The sequence below is a fragment of the Anopheles merus genome, chromosome 3L, assembly GCF_017562075.2.
Source record: "Anopheles merus strain MAF chromosome 3L, AmerM5.1, whole genome shotgun sequence".
Taxonomy (NCBI): domain Eukaryota; kingdom Metazoa; phylum Arthropoda; class Insecta; order Diptera; family Culicidae; genus Anopheles; species Anopheles merus.
The window spans coordinates 36,647,533-36,661,129 of record NC_054085.1 but is presented as its reverse complement, the minus strand read 5'-3'; the positions used below and the strand labels follow the sequence as shown (position 1 = coordinate 36,661,129).

Here is a 13,597-nt window from a genome sequence, read left to right as displayed (position 1 = left end):
GAACGAATGAGGCGCCTTGTGGTAGATGTATCTTGTTGAAGAAAATGGAAAAAAGGAAATGTCCCCAAATGAGCGATGTGTGTGTGTGGAGAGAGCAACAGAAGCAGCAAAAAGATGAACATACATTTATCAATCCGTATTGGTGTGAATGTGTTCCTAGCCCACACGGGGAGGAACGCAAAATAAAGAAGAAAATATGTTTATAACGAACACACAAGCGCGAGCGAGGATGGTGGCGATTGTTTGAAAGAAAAGGCCTCCTTTGATTGCGAAACAGAACAGGAGCAAAGGAGACAAAGGAACAGTTTGGACAAGTTTGAACCGATCGGTGGCGGTGGTATTGTTCTTGTTGCGAAAGAATGCAAGTGAGGGAGAACGGGACAGTTTCTTCGAATGTGTTGGATCCGTGTGGAGTTGCCGTTGGGTCAAACCGAGGGATCAGTGTATCGATGGCAGCCAGTGCGATGAGTTGTGATGAAGCGGAACCAAGAGTGAACCAAAGCGACCAAGAGAAGTGGAAATTGCAACCTTTTTCTTTCAACCATTTCCCCAATAACCCAACAACGAGTGAGGTAAGTTTTAGAGAGTATTTACATACATTTATTCTTCTTCTTCGTAGTAGTGGGTGGTTGTTCAGAATGCATAAAATTGTGTTCCGAGCGAGTAACTTACATCTAGGAGAAACGCTTAACAGCTAGATAGTAGGGTGGGGTGGTGTACGTGACCGTACTGCACACGGAACTGGTCGCTTTCTGGTCCACACACTCATCCTGGGTAGTCGTCAGCCGTTCCATGACCGTGCACACAGCCTCCACTCCGCCGTCCCGTCCATCGCTTACTTGGAACTGGTGTACTTGGTGACGGCCTTGGTGCCCTCGGACACGGCGTGCTTGGCCAGCTCGCCGGGGAGCAACAGTCGCACCGCCGTCTGGATCTCGCGGGACGTGATGGTGGAGCGCTTGTTGTAGTGCGCCAGGCGGGACGCTTCCGCCGCGATCCGCTCGAAGATGTCGTTCACGAAGCTGTTCATGATGCTCATCGCCTTCGAGGAAATGCCGGTGTCCGGGTGCACCTGCTTCAGCACCTTGTAGATGTAGATGGCGTAGCTCTCCTTGCGGGTCTTGCGCTTCTTCTTCTTGTCCGACTTGGAGATGTTCTTCTGCGCCTTGCCGGACTTCTTAGCTGCCTTGCCGCTGGTTTTCGGGGCCATTTTGCTTTGGGGCTTCGAGCTGAACGGACGTCTTTGGTGGAGAGCGGATGGAAATCGCTAATTTGCAAGGAAAATGTATCGATTTGTTCGCTTTTGTTCGGATGGTTGGTTTACTTATTTTTATAGAGACTTTGAGGTCTAGCTCATTCGCCTCTTTTTGGTGGATTATATATCATCAATAGCATTGTCTCTTTCAGGTAACTTATTACTTTCATTTCTATTTTTGTATCATTCTGTAGGACCTGTTCGATGTGTTTTGATAGATTGAGTTTGACTCTTGTGTTATCGTACTCTGGGCATTCAATCAGTAAGTGTTTGACTGTGGTGTCTGCGGCGCAATACGGGCAGATTGGAGGGCTTTCGTTATTTAGGATATGGCGATGCGTAAGACGTGTGTGACCAATTCTTAATCTGGTTAAAATTCTTTGATGGCTCCTGGAAGGGTGGTCAGTCCATGGATCTATTGCTGTTTTTATGTACTTTAGGTGTTTGTCGTTGGATTGTAGCCATTCTGTTGTCCAATGTATTTTAATCTGGTTGTGAAGCCAACGGCAAAAGTCGGCTCTGGACAATTTGTTGTTTTGAATTGCAGGTAACAGTCGGGCTTCGTTGGCCAGTCTGTCGGCATGGTCATTTCCAGGGATCCCCTTGTGGCTGGGGATCCAGCAGAAGCTGATGTGTCTGATGTTGGAGAGTTGCTCTATTTGTTGAATGTATGGGTTTTTGAAGTTGCCATGTTCTATAGCTTTTAATACGGATGCGCTGTCTGTGAAGATAACACATTCTGTGTTTGGAGGTGCTATTTCTTCTGCTGCTTTTATGATTGCTATTGCTTCCGCTGAGAAAATGGTGGTGTGACAAGGCAATCTTAGTTTTAGGCATCTATTTTGAGTGTAAACTGCACAACCGGCGTTAGGTGGTAAAACGGATCCATCAGTGTAAATTTTTAAGTGGTTTTTGTATTTGTCGGCTATTTCGATGAAATGCTGCAGTATAACCGAATTATTGTTGTTGTTCTTGCTAATGTGTTGCATCGACCAGTCTACCTTGATGGTGGGATTGTACCACGGTTTTAGCTTATTTTTGTTGATGGTGAGTATTTGTGGAAAATCCTGGCCTATGGTGAGTTTCATGTTGTATTTTGCTCTTCGAATGAAATAGTTGGCTTTGATTCTTCCTTCTACTAATCTGCCTGCCATGTTGGATATTTTCTGTGTTATCAGATACTTCAGTGGAAGAACGCCGCATTCAACTAGTGCTGCTTCGGTTGGACTGGTTTTGAAGCAACCCGATATGTGCTTGACGGCCCGGTGGTATAGTGGAGCGAATTGTTGAATAAGATCTGTGGAACCTAGTGAGGAAATCTCCGCCCCGTACAGCAGCCGCGGCAAGAACCAGCCCTTTAGGACTGCCAACAGCGCTGGGCGAGGGGTGTTATTCTGTGCCAACGTACGGATTATATTTAAACGAGGTATGGTGCGTCTTTTAATTTCTCTGCAGTGGGGCCCGAAGGTAAGTTTTTTGTCGAAGATAATGCCCAGTATGGAGGCTTGTTTGACTTCCTGTATTTTTGATCTTGTATTTTAATTTTAGGACGGTTGCGGACACGTGTGATTCCGCTTGGTATATGTAAAATTTTGCTCTTTGAAGCCGCTATAGAGTTGCCGGTCCAGTTGGTCCACTGGAAAACCTTGTTGACAGCATGCTGTAGCTTGAGTCGTGCGGTCTTGGCGTAGTGGTGTGTGGAAACTAGTATTATGTCGTCAGCGTAAAGGAAGATGTGTACGTTTGTGGGGAGGGATAGTAGTAGGGATTCGATGCTTATAAGGAAGAGGGTGGGAGACAAAGAAGACCCTTGCGGAACTCCGTTCTCAAGAGGGAAAGGGCGGGAAGTGTACGAGCCTAGCAGGATTTTAAAGGTCCGATCGGTTAGGAAATGTTGCAGAAATGCCGTTAAGCGGCCACCTATGCCCCATTTTGCCAATTGATCTAATATGTAGTATCGCCAGGTGCGGTCAAAGGCCTTTGACAGGTCAATGATTGCGCAGATAATGTGTTTTCCTTTGTTCCTTGCTGTAGAGAAACACTGCTCTAATGTCGCAAGGTATGTTTCCATACTCTTGCCGGGTCGAAAGGCGTGTTGGTGTTTGTTGAGGAGTTTACGGTCTTCGAGCTTCGTAATGAGTCTCCGGTTGACCATTTTCTCCATCACCTTGCAGGTGCAAGGGAGTAGAGAGATGGGCCGGTAGCTATTGGCACTATTGCTGGGTTGATTAGGTTTGGGGATAGGCACTATCAGACTATTTTTCCATTCTGATGGGATGTTTCCGGTGGTCCAGATATTGTTGTAAATAGCGAGCAAACGGTAATGAGCAATGAGAGGTAGATTTTTGAGCAAAGGGTAGCCGATATTGTCGGCACCGGCAGAGTTTCCCTGGCAGCTGTTAAGTGCCCAGTGGAGCTCTCTTATGGAAAACAGTTGATTGTACGATTTGTGGTTTGTGTCAGGAAAAGTGATGGGAAGGTTGGACTCGGTATTTATTTTGTGAGCTATGAAACTGGAAGAGTAGTTTTTGGTGGCTGAGGAGTTGTAGAAGTGATTGCCGAGTGTTTGGGCAATTTCGGGCGTGGATGTAATTGATTGGTTGTTTTCGATCAAAGTGAAGGTAGAGGATGGTTTTTCCCAGACATGTAGTTTATCTGTCCCCAGACCTGTTTGAGTGTACTGGATGGCTTGATACTGTGCGCCAAGCTAGTCCAACCGGAGGCCTTAGCCTCTTGGATGGCCCGCTTAGCTTTGGAGTTGGCTATGCGATATAGGCTGGCTAGATGAGGTGTAATGGGGTTGTTGGGAATACGAGTGCTCCGCCGCAGTTTGCGAAGGGCGGATCTGCGTTCTTTGATGGCTAATTGAACGTCCTTGTTCCACCAGGGTACGGATTTGCCGGATTTGAAACCTTTTGTAATAGGAATACTGAGTTTGGCTGCTTTTAAGATTAGGTTGTGGAGCTCGTCTATTGTCATGTCGTTGTTGGTCGAGATGTGTGAGTCTATTGTTTGCTGGTATAGCGACCAATTGGCCTTTTCATATTTCCAACGAGGTCGGGATGTTGGTCTGGCGTCTATTTGGTTGTGTTGAATGAGAATCGGAAAATGGTCACTGCCGTGAAGGTCGGGGGCTATGGACAGTTTGAATTGAGAGCAAATATCGTTCGATACTGCACAGTGGTCTAGAGTGGATTCCTTTCCATCAGCGGGAGAAATGCGAGTGGGTTGATGATTTTGAAGCACATACATGCTGTTAAGCTCAAAGTAAGCGTACAGCAGTTTACCGCGTGGAGTACACTTATCGTTGCCCCACGCTGTGTGGGAGCAGTTTAAATCGCCAATTATTATCTTAGGGTGGTCGGTTTGCATGGCTACGCTATTGAGGTCGTTTGTTAGGTAGAGAAATGATGAATGGGGAATGTAGCTATTGATGATGGTCACTGTGCAGGGATATTTTATTTTCACGGCTAGTACTGGGAGTGGTGAATTGATAGAGACGAATTCGTGGTCGATTGTTTTTAAAACGCCTATTGCTATGTTGTGGTGAATGTTGTTGAAATTTTTAAAATACCATTGGTATTGCGCGAAGGAAGTGTTGAAAACAGGTGGAATAAACATTGTTTCTTGGAGTGTGATTATATACGGTTGGTGTTTAGTTACTAAGATTTGTAATTCGTCAATGTTTGAATTAAGGCTTCTGATGTTCCAGTTGAGGATAAGTGGAGAGATGTTAGCTGTAGAGTTGTTTGTGTTGTGGAATTTTAATTATTCAAATAAATAGTGCCAAGTATCGAGAGCAAAAGTCTAATTCGAAGCATTTGGTCAATATCTAAAGCCTGTTTTTCGCTTTTGGGATCTGCGTTTTCCCCTCTTGTGCGATTTTTTTTCGATGGTGTGCTGTTGTTGTCGTGAGGAATTTTCTCTTCGCTTGTTGTGTCGACGGTGCTATAGGATGAGGATGAGGGGGAGGCTTTTCGTTTCGGTCCGATCGGGGTAGAGGTCTTCGAGTCCTTTTGCATAGCTGCGTTTGCGTCCGTGTTCGTGTTGTTTGTGTCGATGTTCTGTTCCGCGTTAGTGTCCATGTTTGCGTCATGGTTCGAGTTTGCGCCAGCGTTGCTGTCGCTGTTCGAGTCCGTGTGGTTCGAGTCGGCGTTTTCGGTGTGCTTGTCCTTGCGTCGGGATTGGAGCTGGCTTTTCAAGAAGTCACGTTCCTCAATCACTTGCTGGAACTTTGCGAGAATCGAATTTAATTTCGAGTTAGTGTGTGCATTCATAGCCGTTAACTGTTCTATTTTGGCGTCGCGTTCGGCCAGTGCCGTGTCGATTTGTTGTTGTTGCAGTGGTTGTGGTTGTGGTTGTGGTTGTGGTTGTTGTTGTTGCAGTGGTTGTGGTTGTGGTTGTTGTTGCTGTGCATTAGCCAGTCGCTTTTGGACGGCGGACTCTTGTACCTGACTGTATATTTTGCGCGCTTCTGGGTAGCTGATACAGTTATCCACCTTGATGCGGATAATGTTCTGTTCGGCCAGATAGACCGGGCAGGAGCGGTTCAGGGTTGCGTGATCTCCTTTGCAGTTTTTGCATCGGGGTGGGTTATTGCAAGATCCGTGTTCCGGCATTGAGCAGTTCGGGCAGGCTGGAGCAGAATTGCACCGAGCCGTGGTGTGTCCCACTATCAAGCATTTAAAGCATATCATGGGCCGGGGGTAGTAGGGACGCGTGCGCACCGAGATGCAGCCAACGCGCACCTCCTCCGGAACCGTGACCGAGTCGACACGTAGTAGGTAGGCGTTGGTCGGTTTCACCGCACCGTCCACCTTGCGCATGAACCGCTTCACCTCCACGATTTTTGTTCCCTCGATTTGGGCTAGAATCTCTTCGTCCGTTAGTCCCTCCAGGCACGGAGTGACCATCACACACTGTACGGTATTGCGAGCTCGGTCAGAGGTGATTTCCACCGGGGTACCATCGATCAGTTTCTTGATCGCAAGCAGTTTGTCGAACTGCTCACGACTGCGTGTTTTCATTAGATATCGCGCGCCCTGGTCCATCGGCACGCAAGGCTCGATGGGACCGACGAACGGCGAGAGGCTTTTCTCGATCAGAAACGCGTTCTTCGGAATGGCAAAACCCTTCTGGGGCGCCAAAATCAGATAGCGCAGTTCGCCGTGTACGTTCGCTGGATCGAGCCATTCGGGGGCCTGACGACCCCTTTTATTCACTGGGGGGGGACCGTGTCCCCACCCGCCTCCACTCGGGCCCGCCATCTTGCGGGCCTCACTGCACCAAGTCGCACCAAAACGCAAGTTCGCTTCCGTCCGTTGGCACAAAACAATCCCCCCACACAAGCACTAGTCTAACAGTCACCAAAAATAACCGGTACTCACCGCTGGCAAACGGTCACGAGGCAGAAAATCCACACTCCCTAGGCTCCCAAGCTCCCCGGTGATGGCGTCGGTTTCTGGCGTCGGTTGAGCAATGGCGTCGCAGAATACTGGGCACGGGAAATCGCAGCGTGTTCACTCTCCGAATGCTAGAACACAATTGAACAGGATTTGATGCTTTTTTTTGGTTGGCACCACGCTCCAAGCCCTTCCCCTCAGTGCGAATTTTCAAAAAGCCCACGCAAAGCTCCTACTTCCACCCCTCGGTCTACGCGAGATGCAGCGATGATGCGCGCGTACGTGTCCTGCGCAGCACTCTCAGCGCGGCGTGGAGGTGCGAAAGAGACGACGCTATGGAAGCATGCAAAAAGCGCCCAGAGCTGGAAGCTTCCAATGCTTTCGCTATCGCCGTGGGCAAACCGCTAGGATTGAAAACGATCTATTTGTATGGATATTTCGATAAAAGTGAGTAATTCGCATTACTAAACCGGTGATCCACAACGCGCGGACAACGGATTTTACTGTACCAGGGAACAGTTTCTCGATTCGACACCCCTGCACGGGCCGTGCTTACGGGCGCAGTGACAGCGTACGTCAGTGTTTTGCTCTGCGGTCGGTCGCTAGCTGGAGCACATTGAAGGTAAACATTGGAAAGGAAAGTTTGGATAAGCTGCAGTGAAGTTGTGCTTGTTTCGATGGGAAAGATGAGGCTGTCTGAGCGAATGGTTCAAAATAATCTACTCCCGTACTCGAAGGTGCTGGTTTGCTCACACGACAACGGGTGAGAATGTGTGACAACGAAGCGAGCTTCTGCTGGGACAGCGGCCGTACAAAAGGTAATCATTGCTTTACCGTCTTATGGTCAGCATTGTGTTGAATCGTTTCCTTCGTTTTAGGAAATATCTCCATCTCCCCGTTTGGGACAGTTGCTGCGCGAAAGGACGAAGGCTGTGAAGCAGCACAATCCCACAACGGCACGAACGGGTGGTCGTGCCGAGCTGCTGGCCGGTGGCCGGATTGCACTGTACGGCGATTCAACGCATCTGGAGAAGCCGTGCTACACGACGACGGGCGAGAAACGTCCCATACCTGTGTGTCAACGGCTAGAGTGGGAATATCCGGTCACGCTGCACATGTCCAGCTTAAGCTTCGGCACCGGTCCAAACGATCGATCATCTACTCGTCCAGGAACTAAAGCAAGGCCCACCGCAACCAATCATGCCGTTGGTGGGGAACGAGCTCGTCTACAGCAGCCGGGGTCGTAGATTGGAAAGTCAGAAAGGTGAAACTCTGCATTATCAAAAGCTGATGAGCATTGTTTAAGTCATTTCCTTATTTTCAGGTGGTAATGCCGCGCTCGGCGCCAACGATGAAACGATGAACGAATGAGGCGCCTTGTGGTAGATGTATCTTGTTGAAGAAAATGGAAAAAAGGAAATGTCCCCAAATGAGCGATGTGTGTGTGTGGAGAGAGCAACAGAAGCAGCAAAAAGATGAACATACATTTTATCAATCCGTATTGGTGTGAATGTGTTCCTAGCCCACACGGGGAGGAACGCAAAATAAAGAAGAAAATATGTTTATAACGAACACACAAGCGCGAGCGAGGATGGTGGCGATTGTTTGAAAGAAAAGGCCTCCTTTGATTGCGAAACAGAACAGGAGCAAAGGAGACAAAGGAACAGTTTGGACAAGTTTGAACCGATCGGTGGCGGTGGTATTGTTCTTGTTGCGAAAGAATGCAAGTGAGGGAGAACGGGACAGTTTCTTCGAATGTGTTGGATCCGTGTGGAGTTGCCGTTGGGGTCAAACCGAGGGATCAGTGTATCGATGGCAGCCAGTGCGATGAGTTGTGATGAAGCGGAACCAAGAGTGAACCAAAGCGACCAAGAGAAGTGGAAATTGCAACCTTTTTCTTTCAACCATTTCCCCAATAACCCAACAACGAGTGAGGTAAGTTTTAGAGAGTATTTACATACATTTATTCTTCTTCTTCGTAGTAGTGGGGTGGTTGTTCAGAATGCATAAAATTGTGTTCCGAGCGAGTAACTTACATCTAGGAGAAACGCTTAACAGCTAGATAGTAGGGTGGGGTGGTGTACGTGACCGTACTGCACACGGAACTGGTCGCTTTCTGGTCCACACACTCATCCTGGGTAGTCGTCAGCCGTTCCATGACCGTGCACACAGCCTCCACTCCGCCGTCCCGTCCATCGCTTACTTGGAACTGGTGTACTTGGTGACGGCCTTGGTGCCCTCGGACACGGCGTGCTTGGCCAGCTCGCCGGGGAGCAACAGTCGCACCGCCGTCTGGATCTCGCGGGACGTGATGGTGGAGCGCTTGTTGTAGTGCGCCAGGCGGGACGCTTCCGCCGCGATCCGCTCGAAGATGTCGTTCACGAAGCTGTTCATGATGCTCATCGCCTTCGAGGAAATGCCGGTGTCCGGGTGCACCTGCTTCAGCACCTTGTAGATGTAGATGGCGTAGCTCTCCTTGCGGGTCTTGCGCTTCTTCTTCTTGTCCGACTTGGAGATGTTCTTCTGCGCCTTGCCGGACTTCTTAGCTGCCTTGCCGCTGGTTTTCGGGGCCATTTTGCTTTGGGGCTTCGAGCTGAACGGACGTCTTTGGTGGAGAGCGGATGGAAATCGCTAATTTGCAAGGAAAATGTATCGATTTGTTCGCTTTTGTTCGGATGGTTGGTTTACTTATTTTTATAGAGACTTTGAGGTCTAGCTCATTCGCCTCTTTTTGGTGGATTATATATCATCAATTAGCATTGTCTCTTTCAGGTAACTTATTACTTTCATTTCTATTTTTGTATCATTCTGTAGGACCTGTTCGATGTGTTTTGATAGATTGAGTTTGACTCTTGTGTTATCGTACTCTGGGCATTCAATCAGTAAGTGTTTGACTGTGGTGTCTGCGGCGCAATACGGGCAGATTGGAGGGCTTTCGTTATTTAGGATATGGCGATGCGTAAGACGTGTGTGACCAATTCTTAATCTGGTTAAAATTCTTTGATGGCTCCTGGAAGGGTGGTCAGTCCATGGATCTATTGCTGTTTTTATGTACTTTAGGTGTTTGTCGTTGGATTGTAGCCATTCTGTTGTCCAATGTATTTTAATCTGGTTGTGAAGCCAACGGCAAAAGTCGGCTCTGGACAATTTGTTGTTTTGAATTGCAGGTAACAGTCGGGCTTCGTTGGCCAGTCTGTCGGCATGGTCATTTCCAGGGATCCCCTTGTGGCTGGGGATCCAGCAGAAGCTGATGTGTCTGATGTTGGAGAGTTGCTCTATTTGTTGAATGTATGGGTTTTTGAAGTTGCCATGTTCTATAGCTTTTAATACGGATGCGCTGTCTGTGAAGATAACACATTCTGTGTTTGGAGGTGCTATTTCTTCTGCTGCTTTTATGATTGCTATTGCTTCCGCTGAGAAAATGGTGGTGTGACAAGGCAATCTTAGTTTTAGGCATCTATTTTGAGTGTAAACTGCACAACCGGCGTTAGGTGGTAAAACGGATCCATCAGTGTAAATTTTTAAGTGGTTTTTGTATTTGTCGGCTATTTCGATGAAATGCTGCAGTATAACCGAATTATTGTTGTTGTTCTTGCTAATGTGTTGCATCGACCAGTCTACCTTGATGGTGGGATTGTACCACGGTTTTAGCTTATTTTTGTTGATGGTGAGTATTTGTGGAAAATCCTGGCCTATGGTGAGTTTCATGTTGTATTTTGCTCTTCGAATGAAATAGTTGGCTTTGATTCTTCCTTCTACTAATCTGCCTGCCATGTTGGATATTTTCTGTGTTATCAGATACTTCAGTGGAAGAACGCCGCATTCAACTAGTGCTGCTTCGGTTGGACTGGTTTTGAAGCAACCCGATATGTGCTTGACGGCCCGGTGGTATAGTGGAGCGAATTGTTGAATAAGATCTGTGGAACCTAGTGAGGAAATCTCCGCCCCGTACAGCAGCCGCGGCAAGAACCAGCCCTTTAGGACTGCCAACAGCGCTGGGCGAGGGGTGTTATTCTGTGCCAACGTACGGATTATATTTAAACGAGGTATGGTGCGTCTTTTAATTTCTCTGCAGTGGGGCCCGAAGGTAAGTTTTTTGTCGAAGATAATGCCCAGTATGGAGGCTTGTTTGACTTCCTGTATTTTTTGATCTTGTATTTTAATTTTAGGACGGTTGCGGACACGTGTGATTCCGCTTGGTATATGTAAAATTTTGCTCTTTGAAGCCGCTATAGAGTTGCCGGTCCAGTTGGTCCACTGGAAAACCTTGTTGACAGCATGCTGTAGCTTGAGTCGTGCGGTCTTGGCGTAGTGGTGTGTGGAAACTAGTATTATGTCGTCAGCGTAAAGGAAGATGTGTACGTTTGTGGGGAGGGATAGTAGTAGGGATTCGATGCTTATAAGGAAGAGGGTGGGAGACAAAGAAGACCCTTGCGGAACTCCGTTCTCAAGAGGGAAAGGGCGGGAAGTGTACGAGCCTAGCAGGATTTTAAAGGTCCGATCGGTTAGGAAATGTTGCAGAAATGCCGTTAAGCGGCCACCTATGCCCCATTTTGCCAATTGATCTAATATGTAGTATCGCCAGGTGCGGTCAAAGGCCTTTGACAGGTCAATGATTGCGCAGATAATGTGTTTTCCTTTGTTCCTTGCTGTAGAGAAACACTGCTCTAATGTCGCAAGGTATGTTTCCATACTCTTGCCGGGTCGAAAGGCGTGTTGGTGTTTGTTGAGGAGTTTACGGTCTTCGAGCTTCGTAATGAGTCTCCGGTTGACCATTTTCTCCATCACCTTGCAGGTGCAAGGGAGTAGAGAGATGGGCCGGTAGCTATTGGCACTATTGCTGGGTTGATTAGGTTTGGGGATAGGCACTATCAGACTATTTTTCCATTCTGATGGGATGTTTCCGGTGGTCCAGATATTGTTGTAAATAGCGAGCAAACGGTAATGAGCAATGAGAGGTAGATTTTTGAGCAAAGGGTAGCCGATATTGTCGGCACCGGCAGAGTTTCCCTGGCAGCTGTTAAGTGCCCAGTGGAGCTCTCTTATGGAAAACAGTTGATTGTACGATTTGTGGTTTGTGTCAGGAAAAGTGATGGGAAGGTTGGACTCGGTATTTATTTTGTGAGCTATGAAACTGGAAGAGTAGTTTTTGGTGGCTGAGGAGTTGTAGAAGTGATTGCCGAGTGTTTGGGCAATTTCGGGCGTGGATGTAATTGATTGGTTGTTTTCGATCAAAGTGAAGGTAGAGGATGGTTTTTCCCAGACATGTAGTTTATCTGTCCCCAGACCTGTTTGAGTGTACTGGATGGCTTGATACTGTGCGCCAAGCTAGTCCAACCGGAGGCCTTAGCCTCTTGGATGGCCCGCTTAGCTTTGGAGTTGGCTATGCGATATAGGCTGGCTAGATGAGGTGTAATGGGGTTGTTGGGAATACGAGTGCTCCGCCGCAGTTTGCGAAGGGCGGATCTGCGTTCTTTGATGGCTAATTGAACGTCCTTGTTCCACCAGGGTACGGATTTGCCGGATTTGAAACCTTTTGTAATAGGAATACTGAGTTTGGCTGCTTTTAAGATTAGGTTGTGGAGCTCGTCTATTGTCATGTCGTTGTTGGTCGAGATGTGTGAGTCTATTGTTTGCTGGTATAGCGACCAATTGGCCTTTTCATATTTCCAACGAGGTCGGGATGTTGGTCTGGCGTCTATTTGGTTGTGTTGAATGAGAATCGGAAAATGGTCACTGCCGTGAAGGTCGGGGGCTATGGACAGTTTGAATTGAGAGCAAATATCGTTCGATACTGCACAGTGGTCTAGAGTGGATTCCTTTCCATCAGCGGGAGAAATGCGAGTGGGTTGATGATTTTGAAGCACATACATGCTGTTAAGCTCAAAGTAAGCGTACAGCAGTTTACCGCGTGGAGTACACTTATCGTTGCCCCACGCTGTGTGGGAGCAGTTTAAATCGCCAATTATTATCTTAGGGTGGTCGGTTTGCATGGCTACGCTATTGAGGTCGTTTGTTAGGTAGAGAAATGATGAATGGGGAATGTAGCTATTGATGATGGTCACTGTGCAGGGATATTTTATTTTCACGGCTAGTACTGGGAGTGGTGAATTGATAGAGACGAATTCGTGGTCGATTGTTTTTAAAACGCCTATTGCTATGTTGTGGTGAATGTTGTTGAAATTTTTAAAATACCATTGGTATTGCGCGAAGGAAGTGTTGAAAACAGGTGGAATAAACATTGTTTCTTGGAGTGTGATTATATACGGTTGGTGTTTAGTTACTAAGATTTGTAATTCGTCAATGTTTGAATTAAGGCTTCTGATGTTCCAGTTGAGGATAAGTGGAGAGATGTTAGCTGTAGAGTTGTTTGTGTTGTGGAATTTTAATTATTCAAATAAATAGTGCCAAGTATCGAGAGCAAAAGTCTAATTCGAAGCATTTGGTCAATATCTAAAGCCTGTTTTTCGCTTTTGGGATCTGCGTTTTCCCCTCTTGTGCGATTTTTTTTTCGATGGTGTGCTGTTGTTGTCGTGAGGAATTTTCTCTTCGCTTGTTGTGTCGACGGTGCTATAGGATGAGGATGAGGGGGAGGCTTTTCGTTTCGGTCCGATCGGGGTAGAGGTCTTCGAGTCCTTTTGCATAGCTGCGTTTGCGTCCGTGTTCGTGTTGTTTGTGTCGATGTTCTGTTCCGCGTTAGTGTCCATGTTTGCGTCATGGTTCGAGTTTGCGCCAGCGTTGCTGTCGCTGTTCGAGTCCGTGTGGTTCGAGTCGGCGTTTTCGGTGTGCTTGTCCTTGCGTCGGGATTGGAGCTGGCTTTTCAAGAAGTCACGTTCCTCAATCACTTGCTGGAACTTTGCGAGAATCGAATTTAATTTCGAGTTAGTGTGTGCATTCATAGCCGTTAACTGTTCTATTTTGGCGTCGCGTTCGGCCAGTG

At 47.4% G+C, this 13,597-nt stretch overlaps 1 protein-coding gene and 2 long non-coding RNA genes across 5 annotated transcripts; 2 read left to right on the top strand and 1 right to left on the bottom strand.

The window, feature by feature from the left end:
* Positions 1 to 429: 429 nt before the first annotated feature.
* LOC121598449 lies at positions 430 to 4,898 on the top strand. Of its 3 annotated transcripts, none has more exons than XR_006005571.1 (3): positions 430 to 572; positions 2,434 to 2,722; positions 2,804 to 4,898. It is a non-coding gene; the product is annotated as an uncharacterized LOC121598449 (long non-coding RNA). The 3 variants fall into 3 exon arrangements; XR_006005572.1 differs by lacking the exon at positions 430 to 572 and adding an exon at positions 1,403 to 2,302; XR_006005570.1 differs by lacking the exon at positions 430 to 572 and having other exon boundaries at positions 2,359 to 2,722.
* Positions 4,899 to 5,019: 121 nt separating this feature from the next.
* Positions 5,020 to 6,522, bottom strand: LOC121599925. The gene is made up of 2 exons (XM_041928076.1): positions 5,707 to 6,522; positions 5,020 to 5,487 (listed from the first exon to the last, which is right to left on the bottom strand). Exons 1-2 carry the CDS (start codon positions 6,520 to 6,522, stop codon positions 5,020 to 5,022), a joined length of 1,284 nt encoding a protein of 427 aa, XP_041784010.1.
* Positions 6,523 to 6,725: 203 nt separating this feature from the next.
* LOC121598447 lies at positions 6,726 to 12,921 on the top strand. Its single transcript, XR_006005568.1, has 5 exons — positions 6,726 to 7,475; positions 7,536 to 7,921; positions 7,982 to 8,592; positions 10,456 to 10,744; positions 10,827 to 12,921. It is a non-coding gene; the product is annotated as an uncharacterized LOC121598447 (long non-coding RNA).
* The last annotated feature ends 676 nt before the right edge of the window (positions 12,922 to 13,597 follow it).

What these genes read in the sequence shown, in the direction of transcription:
- LOC121599925 (XM_041928076.1), bottom strand. Translation starts at nt 6,522, where the DNA reads ATGGCGGGCCCGAGTGGAGGCGGGTGGGGACACGGTCCCCCCCCAGTG. An exon ending in CGCGCAAAATATACAGTCAG is followed by an intron (nt 5,488 to 5,706) that starts GTACAAGAGTCC and finishes ATTCTCGCAAAG; the next exon opens with TTCCAGCAAGTGATTGAGGA.